We start from the raw sequence: 18,910 nt of genomic DNA, 5'->3' as shown, positions 1-18,910 counted from the left end.
GCTCCATTGGTTTCTGTGGTGCGCTCTCCTCTCTCCGGGTTTCTTTGGTGGCAGTGTGGTGTCTGACTGCAGGAATCACCGTGAGTAACGGATGGGCTCAGCATTTGTAACGCCCAGACTGTAGGTTCACACAGAAGGGAGCTGCAGTCGGAGGGTGTCATTCAGCCCCTGGAGGAAATAGATGATGGAGGCGGTGGTCCTCACGTTCTCTCCCTGAGGACCTCCGGCTGCACCATCTGAGAGTAGGTGGGCCTTCTTCGGCTTCTTAGGTCTCGGGTGATGGGGTTTTGGAATATAGGTGAGGTTTGGTGGGGTGAGGTCCAGAGCCAACGACCAAGAAAGAATTCTTGAGACGTCTTTGGAGCCAATGGTGGTTTATTAAAGCACGGGGACAGGACCCGTGGGCAGAAAGAGCTGCGGCACTGGGGTTGTGAGGGGTGGCTGATTATATACTCAGGAGTTGGGGCAGTTAGGAAAAGGGAGTTTTTTTTTCCTCAAGATTTTATTTATTTGATAGAGCAAGAGAGGGAACACAAGCAGGGGGAGTGGGAGAGGGAGAAAAAGGCTTCCCTGTGAGGGGGTGGGGCTCGATTCCAGGACCCTACCTGAGCCGAAGGTGGCCGCTAGGACTGAGCCACCCAGGTGCCAGGGAATAGGGAGGTTTCAAAAGAAGTTTCATATGTTAAAGAGGACCAACCTACAAGATACCAGAGGTCTTGCCATTGTCAAGTTAAGGTTGTTTTCCCCCAGCAAGGTATTAATATTAAGATAGTTGGGAGATCCCTGGAAGAATGTCACACATGTCCCACCCAAGAGTGGGGGGTTGGGGAGGTTGCAGGGTGTCAGCTTATGCTTTGTCCTCTGCTTGCCTTCTCCCTCATCATGGGGACAGGGATTCAGCATGAAAGAAGGCAGAGGTTCACGAGGGCTGCATTTTATCTTAGGTGCAAAATCCCCTACTGAGTCTGGGGGACAGTTTCTGCCCTGAGGAGTCCGTCGTCCGTCCCCCCCCCCCCCCCCCCCCCCCCGGTTTGCTCTGTGTGGTGCTTTTTTCCTTGCTCTTCCCTGCTCCTGCCGGGGATGGAACCCAAAGAAACTTGGTTGCCACAAGGGCAGGTGGTGGTCTCTCCTCTCACTTCCTTTAGAGGATTTGATGGGGGGTGATTCTGCTCCAGGGCAGAGTGGGGGGCCTGAATAGGTGGGGGAGGGGGTTCGCTTTCCAGCTTCTGCCTCCTGTTTTCCAGCAATTCCCTTTAATCCCCATAATGGCATAATGCCTGTGGGGGGAGGGGAGAAACTACTGCTCTCGCCATTTTACAAGTGAGGAAATGGGTTGAGAGGTTAAATCCCTCGCCCGAGGTAAAACCCCGTAACTGATCTAAGCTCTTCTGACCCTCAACCTGGAGGTTTGTTTGTTTGTTTTTGACTGTGTTGCACTGTCTCCTAGGGACATCAGTCCTTATTGAGAACCTATTACGTTTGAGTGATTGTCCCATCCTATCAAGTACTTCATTTCCCTTAGTCCCCAAGGCCAACCTGTGGCCATTGTTCCAGACTGCGACTGGAAGGCCCCGAGAGCACCACTAACTCAGTTCTGAGCAGGATTGGGCTCTGGGTGGGGCTGATCCCAGAGGGCTTGTTGAGCTCCAGGTGGGCCTGCAGGTGGGCCTGCAGGTGGGCCTGCAGGTGGGCGTGTCTTCAGCACTTGCTGGCCCCTGTCACCATCACCTGTGTAAGCAAGCTTATTTCCTTCCTACAACAGGAGGTCAGGAGGTAGGTGGTTGCTGGCAAGGTTCAGACGCTCAGTGCCACCACGGATCCCAGTTCTTTCTGCCCCAATTTCTTTACTTACCGTTATGTAAGTGTAATAGTGTTATATTAGTTTCAGACGTATAATATTCAACCATTTCTTAGTGCTACTTGAAATAATTGTACTCTTAATCCCCTTCATGTGTTTACTCCTGCCTCGCCTTCCCTGTGGCAGCCACCAGCTGTCTGTATTCAAGAGTCTGTTTTTGTCTCTTTCCCTTTTGTTTCTTAAATTCCACATGCAAATTGGTGCAGCCCTGGGGAAAAGAGTATGGAGGTTCCTCAAAAAATAAAAAGAAGTACCACGTAATGTACTAATTCTATTACTGTGTATTTATGCAGAGAAAGACCTTAATTGGGGAAAAGATACATGCCACCCCTGTGTTGATTGCAGCATTATTTATAACCGCCAGGACACGGAAGCTGCCCCAAACTTGTGTAGTTGATCGTTTCCGTGCTAGGGCTTGCCGCCCTGTGTTTGCAAGCTGGTTACTGCAGTTCTGGATACCATACCCATTTTCAAGCAGGGAGAAAGGGTAGCCCCTGCTATTTTTTACTGGGAAAGGCTTGTTCCTGGTCCTACAGAGCTCCTTGAACCAGGGCAGGTATCCTCAGGCTGCCCCAAGGTGAAGAATTGGCTCCATCTTGTAGACTCCACAAGGCTTCCTGCAGGAGAGGGTGTAAAGGTGGACCAGGGGTGAAAGAGCACTCAATGCATGACTGTTGGAGGCCTCTGGCCCTTCAGTGTCCAGTCGTGCTCTTCTTCCAGTCTGTAAGTCCTCCTGCTCTTAGCTGGTTGGAGTCTCCATTCCCTGCCCCGGGGTGGGGGGGGGGGAGGCACAGCTTGATCTGTGGGTCCCATCTCCTTCCTGTATTCTGCCTGCCGTTAGACATGGCCCCTTCTTGGGAGTCCTGGGGCGTGGGGAGGGCTGCCTCATGGCAGCAGCAGCTGTGGAAAAACCTGGTACTTGGGACAGTGTGATGCGTGGTGTCAGGGCAGTCCAACGATGGCCGTTGCTTGTGGGCTTCTTGTGTTCTGAGCGTCTCTTGTCTCTACCTTTTTGGGCCTCCCTGGCCTTAAACTGTAAGACTTTTGAGCATCGTTGTGCCTTCCCTGCTATCACTTGCTGCTTAGCCAGACAGGAGTCTCCCATCCTGCATTCACAGAGCGCTTCCTGTCCGCTCTCCCGTCACTTCAGAGGTGGGGAGACCGAGTCCGGGCGGGTGAAACACCCACGGCTGCACAGGAGGTAAGTGGTGCAGCCAGGGCTGGGACCTGGTCCATCCTGGCGACATGGAGCTCGCGTTCTGTGGACCAGACCTCATAGTGCTGAAGTGTAGAGCGGGACAGCAGAGAGCCAATGGACTCCGTCTGCTGTGAGGTTGGCCTATGTCCTCTGTAGCTGTGTGCTTCTAATTAATTGCAGATTATGTGTGTGGCTCTGTCAGAATTGGCCATACATGGGATATCACAGCCTGAGGGCGGAAAGAAGCTGTGCAGCTGATGTCTTAATTATTTATGGGTATTTCACATGTAATTAATCTTCCTTGCCGTCAGTTAACCCCACCACTCTGCTGTGCATGAGGCCAATTGCAGCAGATGTTGGTGCGGCTGCCCTTGGGGCCATGGCAGACCGGGCGCCGCGGACCGGTCCAGGTCCCGTTGATGCTGTTGGCGTGGGGCGGTCCAGCCAAGCGCAGCTAGCCGGCAGAGAGGAGCAGGTGATGGGGATGCCCCAGGCTCTCTCTTTGCTGGCAGCAGGCAGAAACTAGAAAGACTCCTCTGCTGTTCCCCAAGAATCCCAGCCTCACAGAGCTAGGAGGATTCTAGAGGACCAGCTTGTCGAACCAGCTCATTTTATAGACGCACAGGGGCCGTGACATGCCTAAAGCACTTTGCCCTAAAGCTGAACCAGCTGAGGACCTGGAATCCTTGTCCTGTCTCCCATCTTTGCTTACATCCTTCTCCCGTCCCGCGTGTGTCCTGGCTTGCTGGCCATTGCCTCCCGTGCCGACTCGCTGTAGGTCCCAGATTGCAGCTTGCGGGGTCGGACTCCTTTGGTCGCAGGTGCTAGGAACCAGCTTCCATCAAGTAAGGGAGTGTTCCTTCTCTCCTACCTCCAGCCCCCGGCATTTAGATGGTACTGGAAGCCCCGGATCAGGTGGTCAAGCCTCCCTCCTCCTCTGTTGGTAGAGGAGAAATGAGGAAGAGGTGGGGACAGTGTGTCCACAACCTCTGGCCCAGCCGACTCTGCCTAGAACCTGCTGAGACTTCTTCTCTGAAAATCAGCAGTGTTGACCTTTTTTGGGGGGTGTGTGTGTGTGGGGGGATGTATAATATAGCTGGTCTGGAGCCCTGGCCTCTCTCAGAGATCCCCCTCCCCGGGGGTTGGAGAGATCGTAGGTGTCACATGGTAGTTGTGGTTGTGGGTCTCCTTGTAGGTAGCCGGGCTTTTGGTCTGTGTCTCTTTCCTTACTGATAAAATGGGTTTGATTTCTAGAACCTGCTTCCTGAGACTGTTTGGAGGGCTGAATGAGACCATTTTTTACAGTGTTTCTCCCAATGTCTGGTATGAGGAGGCCTGCATTCCGCTAGCTGTGGTTACTGGTAGGGCCCTGCTTGGGTTTTCCACCTGTAAGATGGGGGAGGACCCCATCAGCCCCATGAACTAAGGGACTCGTTGATTCCTTTACTACAGCCAAGCCTTGACCTTCGCTCCAAGGTTAGCAGTAGATAGAAAATTGCCACGTGCAGGAAAAGGCTAGAATCTGGGGCCCTGTCTCCTCGGTGTCTGCTGTTCCCTTGTGGCTTGCTCCCAGTCGCCCTGAAACCCCGAGCTGCCCCTGGGGGCGCTGTGTCCCCTTTAATGTTCTAGCCCCAACATGAACACTTGCGAGCAGGCTGGAGTGGTTAATAGGGCTTTCGTAGTGTTGGGGCACACTTCCATCACCTTTCCCCAAACGGGGAAAGCTCCCGCAAGCTTCCCCAGAGAAACCGTGGTGATCTTTCCGGACAAAGGACCGAGGCCTCCCCATCAGGCTCTGCAGCCTAGTGACTGGGAACACAGGATTCCAGCACAGCAGGCTTCCCGGTTTCCTAGCTGTGTGACCCTGAGCAGGTTATTTAACCTCTGAGCCTTTGTTGGCTCATCTGAAAAATAGGAACGGTGACCACTTACACTTAGGGGGTTGTTGAGGGGCTCGATCGAGGCGACGTCTGCAAAGTTCTCTGGACAGTGGCTGGCCCCCAGTGGGAGCTTTTGAAGGTTGGCATGTAGCACTGCCGCTGTGCCGAGGCGTCTTCAGCTGGGGGTCTCCTGCTGCCCAACCTTGGCTGCACGGTGAGCTGAGGAGCTTTACAAGGACACTGAAGCCTGGGTCCCACCCCTGGAGATGCTGGGCTGGCTAGTCCCGTGGTGCACTCCGAGCACTGGTAGTGTGTGTGTGTGTGCGTGTGTGCGCGTGCCCGTGCGCACACATGTGTTTTTGTTTTTAATGGTTTCCTAGGTGGTTCCAGTGTGTAGCTCAGCCAGGCTGGCGAACCATTACCCTCCTAATATCTGCCATGATCTGTTCTGTCCTAGCTTTGTCCTGCCAGGTCCAGGCCCTGGAGAGTGAGATATGGGGAGGGAGGCTTTGCTTTTCCCAGGGGCTGAAGCCAAGAAAGCAGCCTCTCTCAGCAGAGACTTTATGCCCTGTCCACACCCATAGTGCCAGGGCAAAGCTCTTGGACCCATGAAAAAGGTGCGCCGGACAGAACAGTGTGAGGGGTGTCCTCTTGTCCCTTCATTGAAGGTGGTATGTGAACGTCATGGATATTGACTGGATCTGGCTCACTCCCAAGAGACTGTTTGCCAGAGAGGATCTACTTCTGATTTCTGTGTGTTTGTGACCTTGTGGGAGCAGAGAATTCTGGCCGCTCTGTCTCTGGAGTAGTGGGGAGGGCGCCGTGCTACCAGCATTGTGTTCCTTATGGTCAGAAACCTTTCTGTGGTAGGGATTATGTTCTCACCACTGCAGAGGAAGAGCCTGGTTTCCCCGTTTACCCAGGGCTTATACAGCTGTGTGGCTTCAGGAGTCAGGCCAGTAAAACCTCAGGCAGGGGTGGGTTCAGCGAGGGAGGACATGCTCTGTCCAAAGAGCTGCTGCTGCTTTTTTTTAAGATTTATTTGACAGAGCACAAGTAGGGGAAGCAGCAAGCAGAGGGAGAAGCAGGCTCACCGAGCAGGGATCCTGACGTGTGGGGCTCGATCCCAGGACCCCGGGATCATGGACTGAGCCCCCTCCAGGCGCCCCTGTCCAAAGAGCTTCAGATGAGTTCTTGCTGGGCCCTACTGCACAGCATAGGGCGGGTGGGTAACTAAGTGGAATCCCATTGGCATAGCAGTAGGATGGCCCACGTTCTCAATGCCAGTGTGAGTACCTTGGTAGAATATACCATCTCTTTATGGGCACCTACTGATCTAGCTGTGGGGCAGCAAAGAGCAGTAGGCCCTGCTTTGCATAGCTTTGCATTTATCCAACACCATCTAATTAACACCTGTATTCCACGCTTCACCTTAACACCAGGCCCTGGGCTGGTGTCCACTATGTGTTTCTCACTGGGCCTTTCTTGATAAAACACTGCAGCCCAGAACTAGCGCTGCCTGCACAGGAGAGGAGTACCAGCTCCGTGTAGGACGGTGAAATAAAACACCTGCCACACCCTGCAATAATCCCCGCTTAGGGGGCGCCCGGGTGGCTCAGTCCCTCTCCCACTCCCCCTGCTTGTATTCCCTCTCTCACTGTCTCTCTGTCAAATAAATAAATAAAAATCTTAAAAAAAAAAAAAAATAATCCCCGCTTAGCTGAGCAGCTGTCTTCTGCCCCTTCTGTCTCCACTGCGGTTCTCCGCCGGAATCTGTTTTGGAACTGGATCTGTAGCGATTTCGTGTTTTAAAATCTACCTGCCGTGAATAATGACTCAAGTAAGAATAATAAGAATTGGCCACGCTGGGCCTGGCTATCGACCACACACATCTGAACTCTTCTGTGAGACGGCAGGAAAATGGTGTGGTGGTTCTCCAGAAAGTGCAGTAGAATTACCCTGTGACCCACAGTTCCACTCCCAGGTGTCTACCCCGAGGAGTTGACAGTCGAGACTCGAACAAGTATGTGTCTGCGAACGTTCATGCAGCGCTGCTGACCGTCCCCCAAGGGTAGCAGCGGCCCATCTGTCCATCAGAGGACGAGCGGGTGAACGGAAGGTGCTTTATCCCCACCACGGCAGGCCGCGCAGCCATAAGGAGGAAGGAGGGCCGAGACACGCTCCGACGTGGGCGGACCTCGGAAGCCTTCCAAGCAAAACACACCAGAACCAGAAGGTCACCTGTTGGAGGATGGGGCGTGTGGACGGGGAGAGGAAATTGCCTGCAGCCAGAAAGCGGTCCAGTGGTTGCCGGGGGAGGGCGCAGGGTTTTACTTTGGAGGGGCGGAAGGGTCTCACGACGACAGCAAGGTGCCGGCTGGGCGGTGCCGCGTGTGCTGGGCACAGCCGGAGGGGTCGCGTTCACATCGGTTTCACGTTACGGGAACCTCCGTACTTGCTTAAAACAAGCCGTGACTGTACCCACCCCCCCCATCTTCTTTCTCGCCAGATAAGTCTCTCTGTTCTATTTCTTCTCCTTGAAGCAACCTTTAAAACTGTTTTTAGTTCTTAAGGCAGATGCGTCTTTAAAGCTAAATGCTGTGCTGATGCCTTTTTCTTTTTAACTTTGGAGAATAAACGTACAGACTGTTCTTGACTCATTGATAAGTTCCTACCTTTCCACTTTTTTCTTAGAAGACCCTTCCCTCCCCACCCCCGGAGTCACTCCTAATGTGACTGTTGGTGTGTCCTCGGGTGCTGTCTTTTCGAGGTGTTGCTGAGTGGGCCGGGCGGGGAGACTAGGACCCTTGCTGGTTCCCAAGTCCATCGCTTTGAGGTTCCTGGGTAGTTTCCTGGGGAGTTCAGTCTCTGCTTCTGCCCCCTTCCAACTCTATACTTCTGACATTCTCTAGGAGACCTTTTTTTTTTTTTTAAATATATGGCTATACCGACGTGCCCTACTTAGGCTGTTTGCAAGCTGGTGGCGATCAGGAGCTCCAGCTTAGGAGCAGGGGATCTCTGAGTGGTGATCCGTAGCTGTGATGTGTTGGGCCTGCTTGATGAGAGCCTTGTTAACTGTATTTGAATCAGATGTATGTAAAAATGTGGCTGCTGGCTTCTCTTGACACATGAGAAATGGTGGTAGCCTGGGATGGTGGACTGGAGGCGGGGGCTGCTGCCTTCCTGGGCCACGTTCTCCCCTCTTCCAGCTGGCCCCACACCACTGTGAGGACTTCATTGTGTTCACTGCCATCACTTGTGGGGCCCAGTCGGCTTTTGCTTTTGGGACACTTGCCTTAAAGTTTGTATTAAAGTCACTGTAAATACACTGTGTGTGCATGAGAGTGTGTGTGTGTACACAAATGAGACAGAACCCCCCGATTTTGCATGGCGAAGGTGATAAAGATCTAGAGCTTGATCGTTGTTGTAAGGTATTTTTTTTTTTCCCTTGTGATTGTATTTCTCATTTTGTTCCCATGGGTTCCTCAAACCTTTTCTTTTTCCTAGGTTATGTAGAAACAGTGTCAAGGGTGGGGTGGGGTGGGGTGGAGATTTTAGTTAGAATCCTGATCCCCCCCGCCCCTTGTAGGCAGAGGTTGGGGGAGTGGAGGCCATATGCTGGGGGCTTGGGTCTTTTTTTTTTTTTTTTTTTTTTAGTATTTTATTCATTTATTTGACAGAGACACAGCGAGAGAGGGAACACAAGCAGGGGGAGTGGGAGAGGGAGAAGCAGGCTCTCCACTGAGCAGGGAGCCCGATGCGGGGCTCGATCCCAGGACCCTGGGATCACGACCCGAGCCGAAGGCAGACGCTTGACGACTGAGCCACCCAGGTGCCCCTGGGGGCTTGGATCTTGAGTGTGCCCCATCCCCGGGGCCAGCTCAGCCTGGTGCTGCCAGTGCAGGTTGGGGATAGGCTTCCCAGGGAGGCTGACCAGGGTTGGGCCTTGTCTGATGGACTCTGGGGCCTGTAGCAGGTGCCTTTTTTTAGGCCTTTGTTTCCCCATTCATAGAATTGGTGCAATAGGCCTTGCTTCTCTGGAGGTGGCAAGAATTCAAGGAGATTGTGGATAGAGCATGCTCTTTTCTGGCTGGGCACACAGGAAATGCTGCAGGGTCCCTGCTGGCCTTAGGAGCCCTGGCAACACGTCTGGGGGGCATCCCCCACCCCCAATCTTAACAAATTGCAAAGTAGAAACCCTGGGTTGGCAGGGAGGCCGGAAACAGAACAAAAGGCAACAAGGGCCGGATGGATTAGAGAAGTTACAGAGGAGCTCGATATAGTTTATCCTTTCTCTTGGAGATGAGCAGGAGTGGGTAGGCAGAAAAAGCTATAAAAAGCATTAAGTTAAGTTTGAAAAATGACGGTGTAGGTTAAGTATATAGCCGTAGAAGCATATTATTTATTTCTGTGTCTGTGCCCTCGTGAGCTCTCTCTTTAAATATAACTGAGTATGGGCCCCAGGGGAGCATTTGTAAAGGCTCTTTGAGGTCTTTGGGAAGAGCTGCTATATAAAGGCAAAGAATTATTATACAGATCTATGTATATGTGAGAGTGTGCGTGCGTGTGCACCCATACGTCCCAATAGACTGCGTCTGGTTATCCTAGTCCTTGAGTTTTCTCATTTCTTAAATGATTTTTAACTCCTTTTTCAAAATTAATCTTAAGATCTCACCCCCCCCCCCCCCAGGGCCTTCAGTGGCTGAGCATGGGCAGGTGCTCCCCCTCCCGCCACGGTTCCTGCCCCAGTACTTCACATAGCAGCCTCTGACCCCCATCATCCCTGTGTGAAGGGTGTTCTCTGTGGCCTGTGTCTGCATCTGTGTTAGTCCCTGCTCTGCCGATGTGTTTGAAATCTAGGATTCGTGTGGGTGGATTCATGTGCCGAAGAGGAGGGGAAGGGTCCAGTTTTGGGTCCTTGTGATGATAGAAGAATTAGTGCCCTCCCTTCCATTCCCAAGACCCATTGGAAAAAGCTGGGTTTGAGCCTGAATCCCCATCCCTGGGGCAGGAAATTACAGCTGTGAATGCGGTGGTTAGTGTTTTCTGGGGAGGCCTTGAACTTACTAGTAAACGCAGTTGATGTTTCTGCCTGGCCCATGCCACACTCAGTTCCTGGAGATGAGCAGACTTCAGCTGTGGGCGCCAATACTCATTAATTCGTACCACCCTTCACTCATTCTTAAGGTCTTGGGTGTACTGTGGACAGGGGCTGGGGCAGGTGGGGGGTCTACTTCTGGCCGCCCCTCCCCCATTCTGGGCTGTGTGGGGGCTTTGGTGCTTTCATACTGGTATAGATAAGGTGTGATGGGGCCTTAGGGAAAGGGGGATCTTGGTGGCTTGGTTGGCTGTGAGGACTTGGGATGGCTGAGGTTTGGGACACAGTGGTGGGATAGTAGGGGATCCTAGGGTCCTGGGTGCTGGGGGGGGTGGAGTCAGGCGGGAGCTGGGGTGGCCATTCCTCTGTGCCCATGTTATTCCTGTGGCTATGTGGTTTCTGCAAGTCACTCTCAGAGGTCTTGGCTGCTACATTTGTTGCACGCAGAGACCAGGTCACCCAGTGGTAAGTTTACTAAGACAATAGGGATTCTTCTTCGAGTTTGGGTTTCTCTGTGGCTTTGCCTCAGTGTCAGGCAGCAGGGTTCTGTGGCTCATGTCTGACACTTAAGACACCAGTCCCTTTGTGAAACTCCACGTTTCCTCTGCCCTGGGTTTGCCTGGAGGGGTTTTACTGGCTCTTCTCTTTGGCGGACTTCTGCCCTTGTGTCCGCCCACGGCCTGACCAGCTGTCCTCCACTCAGCTTTCAGCACCTGTATCTTGTGGAGCAACTTAGAACCGTTTGTTCTTGGCCAGCTGCATCTGCTTCCATGTCCCCACCGCCCCTCCCCCCTTCATATCTAGTAATGAGACTGGAGCATCCCACACTTTTGGAGGACTCCCTCTGGGGCTCAGTTTGAGGTAACCAGCTGCCCAGTGTCTCCCTGGCTGCAGCTGGAGGCCTGTGGGGGCAGAGTCCTGAGGAGGGGTATGAGCAAGACTGGGCGGGCCTCCTGGCTCCTTGATGGGCCCGTCGGTGGGGGAGGGCCTCACAGAAGAGGTGATCCATGGCTGAAACCTGAAGGAGGCTCCGAGTCCCTCAGGATGGCCCGTGCCGAGACCCAGAGGCCTGCGAGAAGGGGAGTGGGTCTGCTCTGTGGCAGACGAAGCAGGGAGGAGTGCAGGAGACGGGCAGGGTGCGAACCACCCAAGGGGCTGGGGTGCACGTGTGCTGGAGGGTCGGGCATCCATGGGGTGCAGGCGGTGGCTGAGCCCTGGGTGTAGATGCAGCCGCCCCTGGGAACCACGGAAGGCAGACAAAAGATCCAGGGCAGGAGGTGAACAGGGATAGCTGGAGGGACCAGTGGCAAAGCCGAGGAGATCTCTGAAGAGCTGGAGGGGGGTGGCCCGTAGCGTCTGAGGCAGCAGCTGCTCGCCTGCTGGCTCACCTCTGCTTCCGCCTGGCCAGCAGTCTTCCTGGGGTCCGGCCGGTGAGCTCCACTGCCGGGCATGAGTGTCCGGCGGGCCCCCTACCAAGCCCCAGACTCTGCCTCCAGCCCTGGATTGGAGGAGGCTGCGCGTCGGGGAGTGGAGGGCAGAGTTCCTGGATGTCCTCCTGAGACAGGCACACCTTTTCTGTAAAGGGCCAGATGGTACGTATTTCAGGCCATGCAGCGGGACCCTCTGTTCCCGTCATGCAAAAGCAGCCGCAGACTGTATGCGAACGGGTGAGTGTGGCTGCATTCCGGTAAAATACTGCCGTGCCCCGCCCTGTCCAGTGAGGCTGGCAGTGCCCGCTGAGGGGGTTGCCCGGGCTCCCAGGAGGGCACTTGAGGGGTCTGGGATTTGGTGAGGGAGAACTATGTTTTTTTCCTACTCTGTTGCCTGCCCCGAACAAGGTCAAGTTTCCATAATGGATCAGGTTTTTGTTAGATGGGCCCTCTATGGGCAGAAGTTGACAACAAACAAAACAAAATATGATTTCGTTCATGTACTTGTTTGCTTTCACATTAAGGCCCCTGCTGCAAAATGGCGTAAATGTTCGTTCGCAGATTTTTTTTTTTTTTTTAAGATTTTATTTATTTATTTGAGAGAGAGAGAATGAGAGACAGCATGAGAGGGAGGAGGGTCAGAGGGAGAAGCAGACTCCCTGCCGAGCAGGGAGCCCGATGTGGGACTCGATCCCGGGACTCCAGGATCATGACCGGAGCCGAAGGCAGTTGCTTAACCAACTGAGCCACCCAGGCGCCCTGTTCGCAGATTTCTAGTGTTTTATGGCTGCACTTCACATTGAAATGATTCCATTTGAAATCTATTTGGATATATAACAGAAGCAGGGATGTAAGATTTGTTTCTTGCTCCCAAAATGGCAACATTTATGGACAGATTCATCCTTTCTGCCATGATTCGAGAAGCTGCTCTTTATCCCAGATCAGTTTCTTACGGTTAAAGTGAACGTTGTCCTGTGTACTTGGCCAGATTTGCTCGGCGGTTCTCTGAAGCCAACCAAGGAACCGATTTTTGAGGTGGATGGTCGTCTGCCTTCAGCCTGGGGCAAGGTAGACCCCGGCTCAGCCAGGCTCTACGGGGGCTGCGGCGCAGAGATGCTGCTTCTCTGGCACTTGAAACGTGTGTTGCGGCAGGTAATCAAGAGGAAGAAGACCACAGCGATAGAGACTAAACCAGTAATGCGACGTGCAGTGCCAGGGGGCGGAGAGAAAGGGACACGTTAGGGAGTGCCTGTGCCGGGTTTTGTCACTGGTGCTTGGGGAAATAGCCTGTTTATGTGATCTGTGGAAACCAACCCCAGTGTCACCTGCTGTCCTTACTGCCCGAGAAGGCAGCGAGGTGAACGCGCATGAAAGTAAAGTCTGTCCCGAGCGTTTGTTCGTGGATAGCTGCCAACTTGGGACGTTCATCATGGGTGGCTCTTGGCTACTGTGCTCAGGGTCACTTCAAGACAAGCCTGTGGCCGAGCTCGCTCATTCCAGCTACTGTGGCTCTTTGCTGGAAGAGCATTCGTGTTTTCTGGGACTTTCTGGGGACTGCTGCCTCCTCCAGTTGTCTTTCCCCCATGGAATATGCAGTTTTTAGCTGCAAAGTCTGAGGGGCAGTATCTGGGATCCCTTCATGCCATGCCCCCAAAACCCAGACACACCGTCTCTTCCAAGTGACACCTCATTCTTTGAGTCTGATTTCCCACGTTGCCCATGGTGATCTTGTCGGACACTTCAGAAAATTCTGTTATCTAGTCTGCTGCTCTAGGGCTTAGAAAACTTAAAAAAAAAACTTTTATTTCCCAAGGTTGAGGTACACAGGAACTCCGTAAAGTCTCCTGACTCCTGAAAATGTGCTCGATTGAACCAAGTCCTACTTGGGTAGTCACGGCTACCTTGTCCCCATCTTGCCGTCCCCTGCTGTTGAAGGAGAAGCCACTACTTACAGTGATAGGTAACATGTTGAGTGTTTACTATGTGCTGGGTATGCTCTGAGCACCCCATTGACATATTACATATTGAATCCTTATGACACTGTATGAACTTAGCAACTATTGAGATCCCAGTTTTGTAGATAAGGGAGTTGATGCGCAGAGAGGGTGGGTAACTTGCCCGGAGTTACCCAGCTGCAGGTCAGAATTTGAACCCGGGTCCCCTGTTTTAAAATTCAGGACCCTGAACCACTTCTCTGCATTTGCTGCAGTGTATCTGCCAGGCTGGGAACTCAATTTTACTCCTGAATCCTTCTGCAGGGAATGTGGCATCATCACCCCTTTGTATTTTTGCAAAGGTGGAAGCCCATTTGAGGATACAAGGCCTGGTACCTTCAAACCCCAGTGGCTGAGCTGGGGTTTGAAGTCGGATCTGCCTAGCCCAGGAGCCTGTTGATAGCAGCTCTTTATGGATCCTGCCCCTGTCTTCGGAGTGGAAGCTGCTGGAACCCGCACCTGACCACCTTGCCCCACCCGGCTCCCCACTAAGGCGACTTTGTTCCAGCTCTTGGTCCTGCCAAAGGCCTTTTCCACAATTCTTGGACTTAGGGTGTGGAAAGTGACTTCAGATCCTATGGCCTTATCCCAATGTGGGTTTCTGCTCTGTACTGAGCGTCCGCATTATGTGGTTGTGAAAAGTAAAACAAGACGTGTCAGGTGCTGATAGTTTGCACATAGAAAGTGGTCATCACATAGCAGCTTTACTCCTGTTGTTAGTTTCCATGGTACTGTAGTTGGGTAAGAATAGTCTAGGTCACCCATTGTCATGAACCTTAACCAAGCACCCAACGTGGTGGACTTTTGGGGACCCAAGGTGCATAACGTTTTGTGCGTCTTTAAGGAGTTGTAAGCTAATTGTAAGAGACAAGTGGTTAATTATTGCACATTCTGCAACTTGTTTGAGGGGTGGGGAAATCCCGGAGGGCTTCCTAGACGATGTGCCTTTTCATCTGGACCTGAATAAATGAGTAGGGTTTTATCAGACTGGAAGTTGGGCGTGAATGTGAGAAAAGACACACTCTGACCATGAAACCCGACAATTCATGTATAGGGTCAAGATAGTGCAGTTATAAATCATTCCAGAGAGTCTCCCAGGACGGCCTCCGTTCAGAGGCTGCTGTCTCTGCAGTTGAGGCCAGGCAAAGGGGCTGCAGGCGTGTCATAAGGCCCATGTGTGTGGGTGGTGACGTGCTCCCTCCCGCAGAGGCTTGGCAGAGCGGGGGGCAGGGGGAACTGAGCAGTTCAGGGCACCCCGTACTGAGCGCCCTGGCGGTGGTGTGTGTGGGGGGTGCCCTGCTGTGCACATGAGCTCTGCAGAGCTCTCCTGATGCTTAGGTCCAGTGCCAGTGGGTCACTGGTGTGAATCAGACGTGTGTGCTGTCCTGCCCCCACACAGAAGGCTTGCGGATGGAGTGTAGTTTCTCCTATTCAGAGGGGGTTGCGCTAGGGTTTGGGGGAGGGAGGATGAACAGGTGGAGCACCGGGGACTTGGGGGGCAGCAGGACTGTGTTGTGTGATTCTGTAACGGTGGTCACAGGTCAGTACGATGTTCCGAACTCCTAGAGTGTACAATGCCAAGAGCCAACCCTGATGGTAACTTTGGGTGGTTCCAGCGCGTCAGTGTAGGCTCCTCAGTCGTAACAAATGTCCCGCTGTGGTGGGGATGGTGATGGTGGGGGAGGCTGTGCCTGTGTGGGGGCAGGGGGTGTGCGGAAAACCTCTGCATCTTAGAAACTGCTTTAAAACATAGTCTGTTGAAGAAAAAAAGTCTCACTTCTTCCAGCCTCCTGGCAACTCACTGCAAATGCATACCTTTTCTTCTGTCCCTGTAAGAAGTTTAGACCAGTAGAGAACCCTAGTGGGAAGGTGGTTTTGTAGGAAAACTCGGGAAGCAAGCAGTCCTTGGAGGGCAGGAGCGATTTCCGGGTTTGTGTCCACAGTCCACGGCTGCTGGCCACTGGTACTGGGCCTCTCTCTCTCTCTCTTTTTTTTAAGATTTTATTTATTCATTAGAGAGAGAGACAGAAAGCACAAGCAGGGGGGAGAGGTAGAGGGAGAAGCAGACTCCCTGCTGAGCTGGGAGTCCGATATGGGACTCGATCCCAGGACCCTGAGGTCATGACCTGAGTCGAAGGCAGACGCTTAACCGACTGAGCCACCCAGGCATCCCTGTGCTGGGCTTCTTGAAGAGAAAGGCCAACTAGATCTTATCCTGTCCTCCGCCCCCCCCCCCCGCGCCCCGCCTCCCCATGGCTGTGGTGTCCTGGAAGAAATGACTGGGTTGTTTGTGTATGGCTCCCCCTCCCCCCCACATTTTCCAGTTAAAGTTGTACATGCTGAGTTCTTGTAAGTTATTTGCTGCAGGATGTAAGAGGCAGTGCTTTAGCACAGTGCCTTCCCATCCCCTTTCGGAGTTGGGAAGCTGGGTGCTCTTTTTGCCTCTTGGATCCAAGGGAAAGGCTGAGAGGCTGAGACACTGGTATGAGCCCAAGAGCCAGGACCCTGCTTACCTGGTCAAGTTCAGAAGGCAAAGTCCTCTAGATCCTGTTTCATAATAGGCATCTGTGAATGTGTATTGTCCGCTCAAGAAATCCTCCTTTAAAGATCTTCCTTCCTTAATTTGGGAGCCTGGCTGTCTTGTTGGGAAGGTACATTGGACCCAGTGGGATACTCTGCAGACACCTACCGAGCCCGGCTGAGGCAGGTACACACCTGGCGGCTGTACCTGCTTCGTGCTCTGCTTCCTGTCTCTCCCGGGGTGCAGGGCAGCTTGGTCCCCGTTGTCTCGTCAGGCCTGTGAGCTCTGCTTAACCTTCCTTCCATCCTTCTCGGTCCTTGGCCCCAACCTGGCTCTTTCCTTTTCTAGCATCTTTTGTGGGAATGCTTTTTCTGCCTATTTTTTTTCTACTGAATTTTTTTCTACTGAATTTTCAAAGGTTGAGCAAGGTTGCAAGGATCCTGTGTGACTGGGGCACCTGGGTGGCTCAGTCGTTAAGCATCTGCCTTCAGCTTAGGTCATGATCCCAGCGTCCTGGGATCGAGCCCCGCATCGGGCTCCCTGCTCCGCGGGAAGCCTGCTTCTCCCTCTCCCACTCCCCCTGCTTGTGTTACCTCTCTCGCTGCGTCTCTGTCAAATAAATAAAATCTTAAAAAAAAAAAAGGATCCTGTATGATTCTGGTCTTGGAACATGTGCCGGGAACTGCACCCCCGCGGTCCTGGTTGTGGCCTCGTGACCTGGACGTGCCTTGTTTCTGGATCTAGCACACGTGTGACCTGGGTCTCTTTCCCGGCCCTCCTGCCTTCTGTCAGGGCCGTGGGTCTTCATGGCGGTGTCACCCGGGAGTCCGAGAACTCGGTTTAGATCCTGGCTCTGACATGAGAGGTGTGAGGTTGTGTGACTTCACCTGTCAGGGTGTGCTCTTCCTTTGTAAGATGCATTAATGTCCCTGTGAGGCGTCCGTGAAATCCAAGTTCCTCCATCTTTGCATGTGACCAGTAGCTGTTACTGTTTCCTGAGGTCCAATGCAGAGTTGAAAATGGGGAGATTTGGATTCAAATTCTAGCGCTGCCGGCATTTAATCTCCTTGAGCTCATGTGCACGCCCATAAAACAGCCTGTCGTGGTTGCCATGTGGCCCCGTGCGCTCACCGGGTGGGTCATTTGGCTGTGAGCTTTCTAGCAGCCAATCCCGAGAGGGAAACAGAATTTCACAGGGTTTGTTGGTGGGCAGGGGGGAACAAAACTGGCTCTCCCAAAGAAATCCAGAAGTTCTGGGTCTTGAGATCTGAGTGATACGGTAAACGTTTTTAATAGGTGGATAGATTGTGAAAACAGTTAAGTTTGATGAAGATAGGGAAGTTGGATGCTTATTTAAAAGAGTGGCTTTCTATCACTGAATGCTTTCCTAAGTGGAAGATACCCAAAAGAGTAGTTCCTGTAAGTAAAGAGGGACTGTGTATAGGAGAGGCCCCACCCCTTTCCAGTGTCACCTGTATACTAACGATAGAAGTCCGGGTAGGAAAAGCACGTCTCTTAGGAAACTTGGGTAAGTATTTCTGTGTCCACCTGGAGCCAAATGCCACTTGATCTGCTTGCTCATCTCTTGATAAACAGCTGTAACTGGGAACAGATCATTGTTCAGAGCAGATGTTGTCCAGTAGCAGGGGCCTGGAAAAGCGTGTAGAAGCTGCAAAGCAGTCTTTTTTTCCATAGCAGTGGAGTGTGCTGCCTAAAGAAACCCTCCACACTCCTCACTCTGCCCGGCACTCCCATTTCGTGTGACTATTAAGTGATGAGCTGCGCCCACTGGGTCTTGGAGACTGCACAGGAATTAATTTTGAAAGGGAAAAAGGGAACTTGTCTAGACAGCTTGCCCTAAATAGCACATAACCCAGCTCGGTGAGGGGACGGTGAAACAGGCGGGATCTGCCGATTAATCTCGACTGTGCTTTTTTCCCTTAGGTGAACTGCGACAAGCCATTGTGGCCATGATGAACAGGAAGGACGAGCTGGAAGAAGAGAACAGGTATTCTGACTTTTCAGGCTTGAGGAGTTGTCTCTTGGACGTTACAGCTCTGGGACGGAGAGTCTCACAGATTAAGGAAATTTTGCTTTGACAGGATTGTGACCAATGATCTCTTCTTGTGTGGGATGTACCACTTGAGCGTTGGCAGGGATTGAAAACCCTCCAATCATGGCTCTACCTTAGAACACACTAAGAATTTGGTAAAGCAATATTCTCAAACATCTTTTTTTAAAAAGGGACTTTGAGATACAATTCACACATTATATAATTGACCCATTTCAAGGGTACGGTTCAGTGTTGGCAGACATGTGCAGCCATCACCAGGGTCCACTTCTAGAATGTTTTCACCACCTCGCAGAGACCACCCCCGCCATACCTGTTAGTGGTCTTCCTCTGACCCCCCCCACCCCCACCCCAAAGCAGTCTTTGGAGTAACCTTTTATTTGAGGGCTTTTCTTATATTCCAAGCACTCAAATACTTAGTTTTCTCAAATCAGGGATACCTAGGGCAAGATGGTATTTGGCTTCTTTTTGACTTGTTCAGAAGAAGCCCAGTTGCAGAAAGCGAGCAGGTGAAGGACTTTATTCGTCTTGGGTATCCCTTGGTGGATACCTGCCCTGCGTTAGCTATGCTGCGCCCGTCTGGCTGCCTTGAATGTGAGCTTCTCGACTGGCTGGGGCGGTTGGTGGAGGGCCTTGCCTGCGGTTGTAGGCGAGGCTTCCGTGAGCCCGACTGTCCTGCCTCCCTGGGGGTTAGGGGACGTGCGTACATGTGCCTGTGTGTGTGCGTGTTCACGTGGCTCTCTTATTCTTCTACTCTGAGCAGGAATTAAGTGTCCATGGTGACAGGCAATCATGACTGTCCTTTTTAAACCTTATTTTGGGCCCTGCTTGACAAGCTTCTTCCTCATCCTTTATGGAAA

At 52.5% G+C, this 18,910-nt stretch overlaps 1 protein-coding gene across 2 annotated transcripts in view; it reads left to right on the top strand.

The window, feature by feature from the left end:
• SNX29 (sorting nexin 29) overlaps positions 1-18,910 on the top strand; it is a 505,967-nt gene that overhangs the window by 103,276 nt on the left and 383,781 nt on the right. For both annotated transcript variants that reach the window (XR_013448903.1, XM_078074795.1), the window contains exon 12: positions 17,924-17,987. Coding sequence is in view for 1 of the 2 variants with exons in the window: in XM_078074795.1 (XP_077930921.1) it covers positions 17,924-17,987 (64 nt within the window). In the remaining variant the exon portion in view is untranslated. The remainder of the gene's footprint in view (positions 1-17,923; positions 17,988-18,910) is intronic.

This window comes from Halichoerus grypus, chromosome 6 (assembly GCF_964656455.1).
Source record: "Halichoerus grypus chromosome 6, mHalGry1.hap1.1, whole genome shotgun sequence".
Classification (NCBI taxonomy): Eukaryota; Metazoa; Chordata; class Mammalia; order Carnivora; family Phocidae; genus Halichoerus; species Halichoerus grypus.
Note: the sequence above shows the minus strand (reverse complement) of the source record. Positions and strands in the feature narration are given on the sequence as shown.